The sequence below is a fragment of the Excalfactoria chinensis genome, chromosome 30 (genome assembly GCF_039878825.1).
Source record: "Excalfactoria chinensis isolate bCotChi1 chromosome 30, bCotChi1.hap2, whole genome shotgun sequence".
Classification (NCBI taxonomy): Eukaryota; Metazoa; Chordata; class Aves; order Galliformes; family Phasianidae; genus Excalfactoria; species Excalfactoria chinensis.
In genome coordinates, this window is record NC_092854.1 from 360,370 (window position 1) to 377,061 (window position 16,692).

Genomic DNA, 16,692 nt, shown 5'->3' on the forward strand with positions numbered 1-16,692 from the left:
TTGAAGTAAACAAGAAAATATCCAGAAGTCTGAGCTAATATTTGGAAATGAGAAGAAAGTAAGAGGTCCCTAATCTTCTACTCATTAAGTGACTGTGAATGTCATTGTCATGGTTTCGCATGAAAATTAATTCAAGTTCTGGAGTTAAATGAACATTTTCCAAAGGGAAAGGCAATTTTTTATAGAACAGCAGTGAGCAGAAAGGAGAACTTTTATAGTATAGCTGGAGGAGTGTCTCAGCGAATGGTCTGCATTTGTCACTATTTTCTTTACTCTGAACAGAACTCCAAGCCCAGGAACAGCAGATGCCCAACAGCAGCTCCATCAGCGAGTTCCTCCTGCTGCCGTTGGCAGACACACGGCAGCTGCAGCTCCTGTACTTCTGGCTCTTGCTGGGCATCTACCTGGCTGCCCTCCTGGGCAACGGCCTCATCAGCACAGCCGTAGCCTGCGACCGCCGCCTGCACACCCCCATGTACTTCTTCCTGCTCAACCTGGCCCTCCTCGACCTGGGCTGCATCTCCACCACTCTCCCCAGAGCCATGGCCAACGCCCTCTGGGACACCAGGGCCATCTCCTACGCAGGATGTGCTGCACAGATCTTTTTCTATTTCTACTTTGTCTCAGCAGAGTTTTCATTTCTCACCATCATGTCCTATGACCGCTACGTTGCCATCTGCAAGCCCCTGCACTATGGGACCTTGATGGACAGCAGAGCTTGTGCCACCATGGCAGCAGCTGCCTGGGGCGCTGGGCTTCTCAATTCCCTGCTGCACACTGCCAGTACGTTTTCACTGCCTCTCTGCCAAGGCAATGTTGTCAACCAGTTTTTCTGTGAAGTCCCCCAGATCCTCAAGCTCTCCTGCTCAGGCTCCTACCTCAGGGAAGTTGTGCTTCTCTTTTTTGGTGCCAGTTTAGGTTTTGGGTGCTTTTTTTTCATTGTTGTGTCCTATGTGCAGATCTTCATGGCCGTGCTGAGGATGCCCTCTGTGCAGGGACGGCACAAAGCCTTCTCCACGTGCCTCCCTCACCTGGCGGTGGTCTCCCTGTTTCTCAGCACTGCCTTTTTTGCCTACCTGAAGCCCCCATCCATCTCCTCCCCATCCATGGACCTGATGGTGGCACTTCTGTACTCAGTGGTTCCTCCAACACTGAACCCTATTATCTACAGCATGAGGAACAGGGAGATCAAGCACGCACTCAGGAAGGTGTTGCAATACGCACTATTTCAGCTTCCATAAAGTGCACATCTTCGTCTCAGGATTCCCAGTGATGGTTCTTTATGTTTTATGCATCTTTGATTGTTTGATATTGTGTGATATAGCAGCCTGAAAAAAAAAAAAAAAAAAAAAAAAAAAAAAAAAAAAAAAAGTGAACGAACTTATAAATAAAAATTTATTTCACTTCTTTCCTACCTCATTTCCATTTCTCAGTCCAAGAGCAGATGTAAACATGGAACCAGATTCCCTGAACTGGTTAAGGGATTTTTAAATGCACTCAAAATAGATTTTCCTTAGCTCTTCTCTCTTCCTACCTTGTCTGTCTATGGAGAAGGTAGCCACAGACAGCAGCACAACGTGCTCTTTTCATTCCTGTTCTCTTTACACTGCCGCAGTGCTCTCACATTCTCTCATTTGTGCAAGCCTGAAGATTTCGTGTGTCTGACAACAGTCCTGTTGTCTCTACAGCAGCACTGCTGTGCTGCGGTCAGTAGCCAGCAATATGAACGGCTGTGTCAGAGCTGGTCTCCTTGTTGGCACTGCCATAACAAGAGAGCCACTTCAGAGCAGGACCAGAGAACTGGAGGCCTCTTCCAAAGTTGGTGTAAGGAATATACCTCAGGAGCTGCTCCCTGAGTAGACCTCGAGATCTTCTGGTGCTCTTCACTGAGTGGCAGGAATAGTTTCAAGAGTCCCTAGGAGATCTGTAAGAGACTGAGGGCAGTGCTGTGTTTAGAATTTGTTGAGTTAAATCTATTTACTGTGACAGAGAAAAGGGAAGGGATTATGATTATGACATAGATCTGTATCTATATATATAAACACATGCTAACATACGGTATATTTTCACATATATATAACATATGCAGCTGCAAAATATTTGCATAGCTACTGACACATATGCATATCTGTTCACAAGTCCAGGAGTTGTTGCAGGGGTTTTAACAGCCACAGGGTTCACTGTAGGAGCTGAAGTGGCTGTCAGGCTGTTGCAGGAGCTGGAGTAACTGCAGAGCTCATTGCTAGAGCTGGAATCACCACAGGATCTGTCAATGAATTTGGAGCAGCCACTGGGCTCATTGGAGGGGTTGGAGTGACCACAGGGCTGTACCTCCTGGCACAGTGCACCTCCCTTGGGAGGAATTTCTTTTATTATCTTATCGCAATACTTGGAACAGCTACAGGACCTGCAGCAGGAGTGACTGCAGAGCTCATTATGAGGGGTGGAGTGACAGCGGGATCTTTCCCAGAGCATGGAGCAACTGCAGGATGTGTAGCAAAATCTTGGAGCTGCTGCATGTGAATATGTAGATGTGTTCCAGGAAATTTGCTGAATATGTATGAACTTGGCTTTGAAATATGTAATGCTTCTGCTTGCTAGTTTGCAAGACAGATGGAGTGATCCCCCTTTGCACCTGGCACCCAATAAATGCAATCCCGCTTTATAACTTAACACTGGGTTATAGAGTTTGATTCCTCAGGTCAATTTGGTGGCCCAGATGGGACCAGCTCTATTCGGCGGCAGGGCCAGCTGAGAGGGGGGACACTTTTGGTGCACCCTGAGATTTCTCTGATGGACTCCCTTCCTCTCCTGATCACTGCAGGGACAGACAAGGACCATCCATAGGCAGACCAGGTACATGTGTATGGTAGGGGGAGCCCATAAGTCTTGAGGAGACATCCTACTCAGGGTATACCCATCCATGCTGCCCCTAGAGAGGTGAGATGTGGGGTGAGTGCCGAGTCCCGATCCGTGTTTCCTTCCTCCTGCAAAGGAACTGGGCAGAGACGAACAAAGTGAAAGACTCTGTGTTGTCTGTCCACTCATATGTATGTTCTGCTTGTATGTAAGAAGACGGGAGTTTGTACTCTATAGATTAGGAACAGGGTCCTGAGGAGAGGTTTACATTCAATCCGAAAAATGAGTGTTAATGAATGTCAACCCATTTATGTAATACTATGTACTACTTGTGGGGAAGTGTGTGAGGGAGGTGGTTAAGAGAAAATTAAGGTTCAGGTGGATTAGGGGATTGTTGAGGGAAAGTTATGTGGTATTAAGGGTGTATATGGAATCTAAAAAACAGTATAGTTTCACAAACTGTTTTGATGGTATAAGAAAGTGTAATAGTTGATGGCACATGGAAGTGTACTTGAGGGTATGTGGAAGTGTAAATGAGGGTACAAATAGTGGAATAGTTTACAGAGGGAAAAGGAATAAAGAGGAAGTGAGTTTATCTGCACTGACATGAGAGCAGCCCCCCGCAACGTTCCTCTGTGAGCAAAGCAGAGACAGACTCCCCATGTAGCATGCAGTGTTATTCTACTCACCAAATGGATGAGGTCACAACAGAAGAGGCAGATCTTCCTCTCTGCTCCGTCTGTGGCATACTCTGGAGTTCAAGGCATTGCAAAGCTATGGCACATGTACGTTCTTTCACTGATGACACCTTAGTATTCTCAGGGCTCTCATTTCAATTGCATCTAAATAAATCGAGGGTCATGCCAGTTGACAGGTAGCTGGCAAATGTTTTCTCATTGTAAGGAAGAGCAAGAAAGGTGACAGGGGCAATTACAAATCAATCCAGTCCCTGGTAAAATTATGGAGACAATGATGGTGGATGTTATGGAAAAACAGCTGAAGGACAATTCTGTCATTGGTCACAGCCAACACAACTTCCAGAGGGGAAGGTCCTGTTTAACTATCGGACTTTTCATGACAAGGTTAGCAAATTGGTTGATCAAGGGAAGCCAGTTGAAGTTATCCTTGAGGATTTCAGTAGAGCTTTTGATACTATTTCTCACAACACCCTTCTGAGCAGAATGTCCTTCATACAGCTAGGCACAAACATAACGTGGTAGGTGAACAGTTGGTCAGTATGTCTGGCCCAAAGGACTATAGTCACTGGGTTCCATCAGGCTGGTAGATGGTCACTATCAGGGTTCCCCAGGGCGCCATATTAGGGCCACTTCTCTTTCATGTTTTTGTGCATGACTTGCATGCAGGACTAGAAGATATTCTGAGCAAGTTTGCTGATGAGACCAGATGAGGAGGTGCTGTTGCCTAAAATGAGTTGGGGAGAGATGTGGACAAGTCAGAGAAGTGGGTACCAGTTGGTCCAAAGCACCAAGTGCATAAAGTATAACTAGAACAAGTGCCTGATTGTGCACCTGGGTAGGGGCAATCCTGGACATACACACTGACTGGATATGGGACACTGGAGAGTGGTCTGACTGAAAAGGATTGGGGGTCCTGGTCAACATCAAATTGAACATGAGTCAGCAGTGTGCCCAGGCAGCCAGGAAGCTCAGCGGTCCATTGGAGTGCATCAAGCAAGGCATTGCCAGCTGGGTGAGGGAAAGGATTGTCCCTGTCTGCTCTGCACTGCTGCAGCCTCACCTGGAGCACTGGGTGCACTTCTGGGCACTGAAGAGCATAAAAGTCATCAAATTATGGGAGAGTGTGCATAGGATGTCACCAGAACTGAGAGATGTGAAGTTCAGAGTTACATTGGGATTGACTGCTTGTTCAGACTGGGCCTTTCTCACATCCCACATCCTGAGATGAGACACAGGGCACACATGGGACATGGACTTCACAGCATCCTTGCACCCCATGCAGAGCCTGGGATCTTCTGCTCCCATGTCTTTCATTTAACATCATGCAGACCTCCATCCACTGCCCCAGGAAGGATCCTTAGTCAGCATGAGGTTCTCCCTGCCAAGGGCCTGGGAATCAGGGCTTGGCCTTTCTGCTTCATAAGAAAAAGCAGGGGTTTCTCAGCATCAGAGCCACCATGCCAGTGCCTTTGCCTGCCTGTAGTCATGGCTTCCACTTATCTGCTCTAACAAGTCCCTTGGGAAGCTTGCTTGTTAGTGTCCCTCAGTGGGCCCATTAATACTCCAAGAAACTTCACTGTTACTTCTGCCTTTGTCTTGTTGAGCACTTTGTGCAGTCTTCTCTCTGCACTGCAGGTTGACGGACTTGTCAACAAGTATCGCCTGGGGCCCATTATCACCTGAAGAGCCTCCTGAGCCTTGTGCCTTCCTGTCATCATCTTAAGGTATTCAGAACCTGTACAGCAAAATAGAGAGCAATATGGAGAGAGCTTAAAGTGGCCGAAGCCAGCAGTCGTTTATTTATTTATATTTGAGTTTAAACAAGTCATTAAAGCAGCACTGTGCAACTGGTATCAATCCGGAATGTTCCCAGTGAGTTCTATTCTGTTACTGTGTGGGCAAATGTCCTCCTCAACCTCCCCACCCTATTTCTACTCACACTGGCCCCATGGGACTTGCATCACTTTTTTTCACATCAATCTTCTCCTCTGCATTCACCCACTCAGTGTTAAAATTCATATGCACCAGCTCCAACTAGTTTTCCACAGAGAACTAGAAACACATGGTCCATGAAAGAATTCCTTTTGTTTTTGGCCAACAAACAGCAGGAAAAGTGTTTCAATTGAATGAACACTAAAACACAGTGGTCAGCTGCATGCCATGTCCATTTCGCTTCTGTTGAGGTTTGTCTTTCACTGGGAAAATTTGTACAAGAAATGAGTTAGACACAGTCATGATGCTGTTGACTTTCAGGAGCTGTTGGCCATCAGGACCCAGGGATATCTCAGGGGAGATGAGTGGGAAGGATGAAAGTGTCATCCTATTCTGCTGGGCTGGGCTTCTGGGACTCAGGGAGATCATAAAAGTGGGCAGTGCTGCAGAGAGACAGCTGTGCCCAGGAGCAGCTCTTGTGCACAGCACAGCCTGCAGGTGACAGAAGGAGAGGAGAGAAAGGGGAGAGAGCTTGCAGGATGTGAATGGTGTGAGCGGGCTGTGAGCTCGGTGCAGGAGCATTGCCCACAGACCATGACATGGTAAGTCTCACTGCAGACCATGAGCGGCTTTTAATAGAGGGTTAACTAAATGCAGGACATCCCATAGCAGATCTGGCTGCAGGCACTGCATGTTTCTTTACAGTGGAAAAAGCCTTCTGCTCCAGCTGAGGGCTTCCATGCTGCAGCATCAGAGCACAGCCCTGAGGGCTGCGTGTCCCAGCATGGCTGCAGGCTGTGCATATGGGGCTGCAGGCGGGTGCCCAGGGCTGTCCTGCAGAGCAGGGTCCCTGCTGTGCCCCAGGGGCTGTGTGCCGGCTATGGGACTCTGCCGCCTGCCAGGCTCAGCACTCAGCCTGCCCGGGGAGCTGTCCAGGGTGCTGCGGGGAGACGTGTGGGGGGAAGGAGCCCCCCGGTAGAGGGGCTTGTGCTGCCACAGCTGCTGCCTGGGGCAGGGGGATCACAGCTCCACTGCACAGCAGGATGTCTGTGAGGGTACTTTGCAAGAGGAGAGCCAAGGCAGGGATTTTCCATTTCCTTTTCTGAGGTGAGGCAGGAAGGATGGGCGGCAGAAATCTAAAAGGCTGTCAATTTTGAGCACAGCTCTGAGACTCCCAAATATTTCTTCAATCCATCGTTTTGTTTTGTTTTTTTTGTTTTGTTTTTGTTTGTTTGTTTGTTTGTTTTTTGTTGTTTTTGTTTTGTTTTGTTTTGTTTTTTGAGCAGTCACACAGAAAGTGCTTTCAGCCTCTCCTTCCTAAAAGGATAAAGTCACTTTAACTTATCATTGCTTTCTGCAGACATTAATAGATGATTTGTCCTGCAAACTGTCTGATTTGTCTAAGACAATTTGAAGTGCACAGAAGCTGGATCTGGGGCCTCGAAGAGCAGCTGGAGTAAAGAGGAAAATATCCAGGAGGCTGAAATGTGATTAGGAAATGAGAAGAAAGGAAGAGCACACTAACCTTCTATATGGTGAATCTCATGAAAAGTAAATTCAAATTCTGGATTTAAATGAACATTTTCCAAAGGGAAAGGAGAACCTTTATAGTATAGCAGGACTGTCTCTGAGATTGATTTGGACTTGTCATTATCTTCTGCACTCTGAGCAGGACTCCAAGCCCAGGAACAGCAGATGCCGAACAGCAGCTCCATCAGTGAGTTCCTCCTGCTGCCGTTGGCAGACACGCGGCAGCTGCAGCTCCTGCACTTCTGGCTCTTGCTGGGCATCTACCTGGCTGCCCTCCTGGGCAACGGCCTCATCAGCACAGCCGTAGCCTGCGACCACCGCCTGCACACCCCCATGTACTTCTTCCTGCTCAACCTGGCTCTCCTCGACCTGGGCTGCATCTCCACCACACTCCCCAAAGCCATGGCCAACGCCCTCTGGGACACCAGGGCCATCTCCTACGCAGGATGTGCTGCACAGGTGTTTTGCTTTTTCTTATTCCTCTCAGCAGAATTTTACCTTCTCACCATCATGTCCTATGACCGCTACGTTGCCATCTGCAAGCCCCTGCACTACGGGACCTTGATGGACAGCAGAGCTTGTGCCACCATGGCAGCAGCTGCCTGGGGCTCTGGGGTTCTCAATTCCCTTCTGCACACTGCCAGTACGTTTTCATTGCCTCTCTGCCAAGGCAATGTTGTCAACCAGTTTTTCTGTGAAGTCCCCCAGATCCTCAAGCTCTCCTGCTCAGGCTCCTACCTCAGGGAAGTTGTGCTTCTCATTTTTAGTGCCAGTTTGGTCTTTGGCTGCTTTGTTTTCATAGTTGTGTCCTATGTGCAGATCTTCATGGCCGTGCTCAGGATGCCCTCTGAGCAGGGACGACACAAAGCCTTCTCCACGTGCCTCCCTCACCTGGCCGTGGTCTCTCTATTTGTCAGCACTGGTGCTTTTGCCCACCTGAAGCCCCCCTCTCTCTCTTCCCCATTTGTGGACCTGATGGTGGCACTTCTGTATTCAGTGGTGCCTCCAACACTGAACCCTATTATCTACAGCATGAGGAACAGGGAGATCAAGCATGCTCTCAGCAAGGTGTTGCAGTACACACTATTGCAGCTTTAAGAAAGTGTACATCTTCCTTACACGGTTCCCAGTGATGGTTCTTTATGTTTTATGCATCTTTGATTGTTTGACTGTGTTTGATATAGCAACCCGCAAAGAAATATTATTGAACTTACAAATAAAAATTTATTTCACTTCGTTCCTATTTATTTTCTATTTCCTTACTCCAAGAGCTCATGTAAGCAGGGAACCAGATTACCTCAACAGGTTAAAAGATTCTAGTGGTGTCCCCCAGGGGTCTGTGCTGGGTCCAGTCTTGTTCAACATCTTCATCAACGACCTTGATGAGGGGATAGTGACCACCCTCAGCAAGTTTGCTGATGACACGAAGCTGGGAGGATTGGCTGAAACGCCTGAAGGCTGTGCTGCCATTCAGAGAGACCTCGACAGGCTGGAGAGCTGGGCAGTAAGAAACCGGATGAGGTTTAACAAAAGCAAGTGTAGAGTCTTGCATCTAGGGAGGTAGAATTGCATACACCAGTACAGGTTGGGGGAAGACCTGCTGGAGAGGAGCTCTGCAGAGAGGGACCTGGGCATCCTGGAGGACAAAAGGTTGGCCATGAGCCAGCAGTGTGCCCTCGTAGCCATAAAAGGCCAATGGCATTCTGGGGTGCATTAAAAAGAGCGTGGCCAGCAGGTCGAGGGAGGTGATCCTCCCCCTCTACTCTGCCCTGGTGAGGCCTCATCTGGAATACTGTGTCCAGGTCTGGGCTCCCCAGTACAAAAAAGACAGGGATCTCTTGGAAAGAATCCAGTGGAGGGCCACAAAGATGGTGAAGGGCCTGGAGCATCTCCCCTATGAGAAGAGACTTAGGGAACTGGGTCTGTTTAGCCTTGAGAAAAGAAGGCTGAGAGAAGATTTGATTCAGGTTTATAAATACCTGAAGTGTGGGAGCCATAGTGGCGAGGCTGGTCTGTTTTCAGTAGTGCGTGGGGACAGGACTAGGGGAAATGGGCTGAAACTTCAGCATAGGAAGTTCTGCACGAATGTGCGCAAGAACTTCTTTACAGTGAGGGTGACGGAGCACTGGAACAGGCTGCCCAGGGAGGCGGTGGGGTCTCCTTCTCTGGAGATATTCAAGACCCGCCTGGACGCCGAGCTGTATGACGTGGTGTAGGGAGCTGCTTTGGCAGGGGGGTTGGACTCGATGATCTCTAGAGGTCCCTTCCAACCCCTACAATTCTGTGATTCTATGATTCTGTGATTCTGTGATTCTGTTCAGAAGGTGGCACACTGGTACGAGACCCCCTGTGGGGCTCACAGTTGTTCATTAAGCACTGACACTATCAGGGCATGGCTTTCATGTAGGTCCACAGCTGCACATGAAAGCTGGCTGGGGGTGTGCTGGAGACCCCAGATATCTTCCATTCCAATGAGAGTCCAGGACAAACGAAGGTGTCATCACTGAGAGAATGTAGGTGTGTCACAGCGGTGGAATGCCTTAAGCTCTGGGATTTGCAATAGATGGGGAACAGAGAAAGATCTGTCTCTTCTTCTCATGAGCTCATCCATTTGGTCAGCTGAATAACGCTGCACTCTCAGGTGCCCATTACTCGAACATCTGATGTCATTTAGGATGGCCAAGAATACTCCCATGCCTCATCTGGCCCCCAACTTATGCTCAGGAAGGAGGTGGCTTTCCCAGATGTTGTCTACTACAGCTTGCAGGCACTGCTGTGCACATCTATGAGCACCACAGGCACCTTGTGCTCATTGAATGTCTTTTTTTGAGCAAGTCACTTCCATCTTAAGAAAGGCCAAGGATTCAGACCAGAGGCTCACGCATGTAGGCAACTCCTGCTCATCTACTTTGAGCCAAGATTAGTCCCATCTCCCATGGGTCCATGGGGAAGTGAATCTCCTTTTAACCCCAGGGTTTTACATCTGGAGATGAGACACCTACATTGTCTGCCCAGCTGAATGACAGACCTACCAAGGGGAAGTCAGAGAGTCCCTGTCCTCGTCTGTGTGTCTTAATTATTAAGGGCCAGGAGCAGATCTTTCCAGGTCAGGCATTTGCACTTCTGCTAGGCAAAAATGATCTGTTAAAACAGCCTGATATAGTAAAAGAGTTAAACTCAAAGTTAGAAGTTAGGTATGTGGGCCCACAATGAACTAGGTTGTGTGGTTACGATAAAGAAAGAGCATCCTGCACACTAAATGGACGAAGGCAGCCAGAAGCAGACTACTTCTATCAAACATGATGGGGTAAAAAGGACAGAGTGGAAGACATTGAGCCTTTGCACGGAATATGTCTGATTTCATCCCCATGACCACTACAGGAAGAACCCAGCTACAAACAGCTCAAATGCTGGACAGAGGGGCAGAATGCAAATGAGTTCCTGGAAAATAATGAATACGTAGATGAGTTCCAGGAAATATGTTCAATATGTATGGGCTTGACTTTTAAATATGTAACACTTCTGCTTGCTGGCGTGCAAGATAGGATTGATCCCTTTTCACCCTGCACTGAATACATGCATTCCTGCTTGATAACTTAACTCCAGGTTATAGATTTTGATTCTGCAACTCCAGTCCATGCTTCTGGAATCAGTCTGTGCCAACTGTTCAAAAAAATTAACTGACATCCAAATGCCTTTTCCAGAGATGACCCTGCTGTCTATCAGGATCAGGGAGCCTTGGAGCCCCAGAGGAAGCAGTGAGGAAGAGAAACTCAAATCCTCTGGTGTGCTGAGCTGGGCTGGGCTCCTGGGATACAGGGAGATCATAAAAGAGGGCAAAGCTGCAGAGAGACAGCTGTGCCCAGGATCATCTCTTGTGCACAGCACAGCCTGCAGGTGACAGAAGGAGAGGAGAGAAAGGCGAGAGAGCTTCCAGGATGTGTGAGGTGTGAGCAGGCTGAGAGCATGCTGCAGGAGAATTGCTCACAGGCAATGGCACGGTGAGTCTCACTTCAGGCCATATAGCTGCTATTCATAGAGGGTTAACTAAATCTGGGACATCCCATAGCAGATCTGGCTGCAGGCACTGCATGTTTCTTTACTGTGGAAAAAGACTTCTGCTCCAGCTGAGGGCTTCCATGCTGAAGCATCAGAGCACAGCCCTGAGGGCTGCGTGTCCCAGCACGGCTGCAGGCTGTGCATATGGGGCTGCAGGCGGGTGCCCAGGGCTGTCCTGCAGAGCAGGGTCCCTGCTGTGCCCCAGGGGCTGTGTGCCGGCTATGGGACTCTGCCGCCTGCCAGGCTCAGCACTCAGCCTGCCCGGGGAGCTGTCCAGGGTGCTGTGGGGAGACGTGTGGGGGGAAGAAGCCCCCCGGCAGGGCTTGTGCTGCCACAGCTGCTGCCTGGGGCAGGGGATCTCAGCTCCACTGCACAGCAGGATGTTTCTAAGGGCTCTTTGCAACAGAAACACCAAGGCAGGGATTTTCCATTTCCTGTTCTTAGAGAGAGAAAAGAGGGTTGCAGGTAGCAATCTAAAAGGGGCTGTCAAATCTGAACACAGCTCTGAGACTCCCCAATATCTCTGCAATCCATCTGTTGTTTTGTGAACATTCACACAGGTAGTGCTTTCAGCCTCTCCTTCCTTAAAGGTTCAGTTATAGTTGTTTTCTGAAGACAATAATAGTTCACTTGTCCTGTTAACACACTGATTTCTCTGAGACAATTTGAAGTGCACAGAGGCAGGGGCTGGGGTCTCTAAGAGCAGCTGCAGTAAAGAAGAAAATATACAGGAGGCTGGGATACTATTATGAAATGAGAAGAAAGCAAGTGCTCCCTAATCTTCTTAAGGGATGGTGAAGCTCATGAAAATTAATTCAGCTTCTGGATGTAAATGATCGTTTTCCAAAGGGAAAGGAGAACTTTTATAGTATAGCAGGACTGTCTCTGAGATTGATTTGGACTTGTCATTATCTTCTGCGCTCTGAACAGGACTCCAAGCCCAGGAACAGCAGATGCCCAACAGCAGCTCCATCAGCGAGTTCCTCCTGCTGCCATTGGCAGACACGCGGCAGCTGCAGCTCCTGCACTTCTGGCTCTTGCTGGGCATCTACCTGGCTGCCCTCCTGGGCAACGGCCTTATCAGCACAGCCGTAGCCTGCGACCGCCGCCTGCACACCCCCATGTACTTCTTCCTCCTCAACCTGGCCCTCCTCGACCTGGGCTTCATCTCCACCACTCTCCCCAAAGCCATGGCCAACGCCCTCTGGGACACCAGGGCCATCTCCTACGCAGGATGTGCTGCACAGCTCTGTTTCTTTGTCTTCTTCTTCTCAGCAGAGCTTTCCGTTCTCACCATCATGTCCTATGACCGCTACGTTGCCATCTGCAAGCCCCTGCACTACGGGACCTTGATGGACAGCAGAGCTTGTGCCACCATGGCAGCAGCTGCCTGGGGCGCTGGGGTTCCCAATTCCCTGCTGCACACTGCCTGTACATTTTCACTGCCTCTCTGCCAAGGCAATGTTGTCAACCAGTTTTTCTGTGAAATCCCCCAGATTCTCAAGCTCTCCTGCACAGGCTCCTACCTCAGGGAAGTTGTGGTTATCATTCTTAGTGTCAGTTTAGGCTTTGGGTGCTTTGTTTTCATAGTTGTGTCCTATGTGCAGATCTTCCTTGCTGTGCTGAGGATGCCCTCTGAGCAGGGACGGCACAAAGCCTTCTCCACGTGCCTCCCTCACCTGGCTGTGGTCTCCCTGTTTGTCAGCACTGGCATTTTTGCCTACCTGAAGCCCCCCTCTCTCTCTTCCCAATCCATGGACCTGATGGTGGCACTTCTATACTCTGTGGTACCTCCAGCAGTGAACCCCCTCATCTACAGCATGAGGAGCCAGGAAGTCAAGGATGCAGTCAGGAAAATGATGACAAAATATGTTTCACAAATATTGAACTTCCCTTCTTTTAGAACTCATGCTGTTTCTTGATGCAAACTCTTTTTTTCTTTTTGTTTTGATCAATTTTTATAACTGTAATGTATTAAAACTTCTTTTTTTATATATATATATGTATATATACTGTATGTATATATACTGTATTGCTATTCACTATCACAACATTATTCAAATCAGTTACTCTTTACTTTTGTTGTGTAGACCAGACGCACTGTACATAATGAACCAGGCTTTCTGTGAACCTTAACAGAATAAAGGATGTGCAGTGACTCTGTCTGTTCTCCTTCTTGTGAGACATTTCTGGAGCTGTTGGGGTTGGATGTTCTCAGAAACCCACAGTCCAGCAGGAAGCACACGGCTGTTCATCAAACTGTGCGGTGACTTCATCCTGCAACAGCTGACAGGCCATCCCTGGGCTCCTGTCTGGGGTCTGTGCTTTCAGGTTCACGTCTGTCAGTGCCTCTGTGTGGTGGTGTTGTGATTTCTATTGTTGATATTCCACAACAGAACATCACGCAGAACAGTGGAAGTTAAAGAGTTAATGTCCTCTTTCTGTGTTACCAATGTTTGGGCCATTTTGGGTTCCCGGTTGGGGGTTGTGGGGTCGGCATCCCCAGAGGACGTGGCGTGAAGAGGAAGCAGGGTGAGACTCCGGTGAAGGCTTTACGGCCGCTGATGACTTTACGATCGTGACTCCCTAGAAGTTCGCAGCTAGGCCAGTTACCAAAGTGACACCCAGGAGATGAGCGGTAAAATGGTGATTTATTCAAGCAAACACACACTTATATAAACTATGCCTTTCAAATACGCCTACTACCTTGTACACGTCACTGATCCTTCCAGAAATGGGGGAGGGCCTGCCACGTAACAGCCCGATATTCCCCGTATTTTGCCTAATACACAACATCTCCCCCTCCCCATGCTAAGAAAGCCTAACTTGTTACAATACTCAACACTATAAACCCACTAATACACCCAACTAATAAACCCCATTCATTCCTAACACCTAATCCCTAATTCTTACCCTAAAGCCTATCCTGCATCTTATGATATTCTATTTGCGTGAAAATCATCTTTTCAGCCATACGCTGTAAGCAACCTAGCAAGCAGTGAAATACACATGGCACACACAACATTAATGCAAAAAGCATAAGAAGCCCTACAACTAACATCTTAAGCAACTGCTTGAACCATGGTGCAATTTTATCAAACCAGCTCTCCAACCAATCCCCAAAAGGATCATCCTGTATTCCAGTTTTTCCCGTATGTTCTTTTAACCCCTCCAATTTCTTATGTAAAGATTCACGGTGATCACTCAGATTAAAACAACACATCCCTTCAAAATCCTTGTACCCATGGTTCTGTGCTAGAAGCAAGAAATCAATCGCCGCTCTATTTTGAAGCACGGCATGTCTAATGCTATCAACGTCCACGAGTAGTTCACTTAGCAGTGCGGAAGTTGCATTGGCCTGTCTTATGGACCAGCAGGCTAGTCTTTCTATCTCCTTCAGTGCCTGCGCTGCGGCAACTCCTGGGGTTAAAATGGATGCGAAGATTCGTGCAGTTGGTCCCCAAAGGCAAACTCCGTCACCGCAGTCCGTCTTCAGCGTATGGATGTTCTGCTTCTTCTGAGCTTTAGTCATGTCTCTGGCCAACTGTACCCACTCAAAGGCACGTGGGGACAGGATGGTTAGCCTTCCCAGATAACAAGGTCCCTCCACAGCATTTGCTGGTACCCCTTGCCATGTCCGGTCACCACAAATCAAAGATATACCTGGCAGTAGTGCCTTTGCAGTGAAGTTGTTCCAGATATATCTCTCCGATCCCTGTTCCTTCACCCTGTTTGTTTGGCCCAAGTAACCCACAAATTCCCAGGTTGTTGAATCAAATGAACACCCCCCACCGGTGACCAACACAGAGACAAAAGACACAACAGCATTAACATGGTAGTTCTTGTAGGCAGCAGGGGTTGTTTCTCTGGGATCTTAGGTTTCTTTTTCTTCAGTATCCACAAGGAAGTTCTTCTGCGCTCCGTCAGTTCAGGATTCCTTGGGCGTCCGATCAAGAGGTCCTAGAAGAGGATACTCAGCTCTTGTTAATTCCCTGACAATTTCTTTTTCACCACCAACCTCTGGCTTAATTTTTCTTGATGGCACCCAACGTATATCTCCCGTGCCCTTACATTCTATCGCTGCACTCGGGACCGTATCCCAGCTGCTCTCTGACTCTGGCTGTCTCAGCTCCCCGCAGGGAAAAGCACATGATGCCCTCACACTATCGTCGTTTGACTCCTGTTTTGGGTACTCTTCTCTCTCTTGTTTTGTTTGATTTGGTTACATTTAGTAAATTACCCTTCCTCCGCAGATTGTTACCACTGTGTTTTCTCTTTGTTAAAACTATCTGCTCACCCTCTACCCTTTGCCCTCTCCCAGAGCTCAGGGCTAGCACATGCCAGGTCACAGCAAACCCCTTTGGTTTTTGGTTTTTGTTTGTTTTTGTTTTTGTTTTGTTTTTTTCAACTTTACTCCTTAATCTCTCCTTTATTCTTTTCCTGGTCCCTCCATCTTAAGAGCATCGCATAGAGGACTTAAGGACCATTACGTTCCTTGGAACTTGCTGGTTTCTTTTTAAGCTCCTCATCTGACAGTGGCACTTCTCTACTCTGTGGCTCCTCCAACAGTTAACCCTATTGTCTACAGCATGAGAAACAGGGAGATCAAGCACGCTCTCAGCAGAGTGTTGCAATAAGCACTATTCCAGCTTTCATAAATTGCACATCATTCCATTCCTGCTCTCGTTACACTGCCACAACGCACTGAGGACTTGAGTCCTCTCCTTTGTGCAGGCCTGTAGGTCTTGTGTGTCTGACAACAGTCCTGTTGCCTCTACAGCAGCACTCCGGGGCTGCAGTCAGTAGCTGTCAATATGAACAGCTGTGTCAGAGCTGGTCTCCTTGCAGGCACTGCCATAACAAGAGGGCCTCTTCAGAGCAGGACCAGAGAACTGGAGGCCTCTTCCAAAGCTGGTGTAAGGAATATACCTCAGGAGCTGCTCCCTGAGATGACCTTGAGATTTTCTGGTGCTCTTCACTGCATGACCTGGACAGATTCAAGAGTCCCAAGGAGATCTGTAAGGGACTCAGGGCAGTCCCTGTAAAGCTATTTACTAAGACAGAGAAAAAGAAAATGATAATAATTATGACCTATGCATATATACATATATGATACATATAGTATATTTTCACATGCGTACCATATAGGCAGTTGCAAACGTATGCATAGATACCAAGGAGATATGCATATCTGTTTACACGTCCAGGACCTTTTGCAGGGGTTTTAACAGCCAAGGGGTTAACTGCAGGAGCTGGAGCAGCTGTTGGACTGTTGCAGGAATTGGAGCAACTGCAGAGCTCACCGCCAGAGCTGGAATCACCACAGGAATCACCTTGGGGCAGAACTCTCAGGGACATTCTTGAATAATTGTTTAATCTGAGACATAACCTGAAACACATTAAGGACACATAGCAATGGGAGCATGCTGGTTTGAGCATCCCACAGATAGTCAAAATCCTCAGGAGCTAGAGCAACTAGCTCTGGAGCTCCAGGGAAAGAAGAAGTGAGAGGGAGGCTTTGGGAATGCTGGAAAGTGGACTGGATGATCTTGTAGGTCCTTTCCAACCTTGTGATTCTGTGATTCTATGAAAGTGTCCTCCCTTCTCTCCTCCA

The 16,692-nt window shown here is 48.1% G+C and overlaps 2 protein-coding genes across 2 annotated transcripts; both read left to right on the top strand.

Moving 5' to 3' along the window:
• Positions 1–305: 305 nt before the first annotated feature.
• On the top strand, positions 306–1,241 carry LOC140263404 (olfactory receptor 14J1-like). The gene has a single exon (XM_072358280.1). It carries the CDS (start codon positions 306–308, stop codon positions 1,239–1,241), a length of 936 nt encoding a protein of 311 aa, XP_072214381.1.
• A 5,943-nt stretch (positions 1,242–7,184) lies between these two features.
• LOC140263433 (olfactory receptor 14J1-like) lies at positions 7,185–8,117 on the top strand. Its single transcript, XM_072358318.1, has one exon. It carries the CDS (start codon positions 7,185–7,187, stop codon positions 8,115–8,117), a length of 933 nt encoding a protein of 310 aa, XP_072214419.1.
• The last annotated feature ends 8,575 nt before the right edge of the window (positions 8,118–16,692 follow it).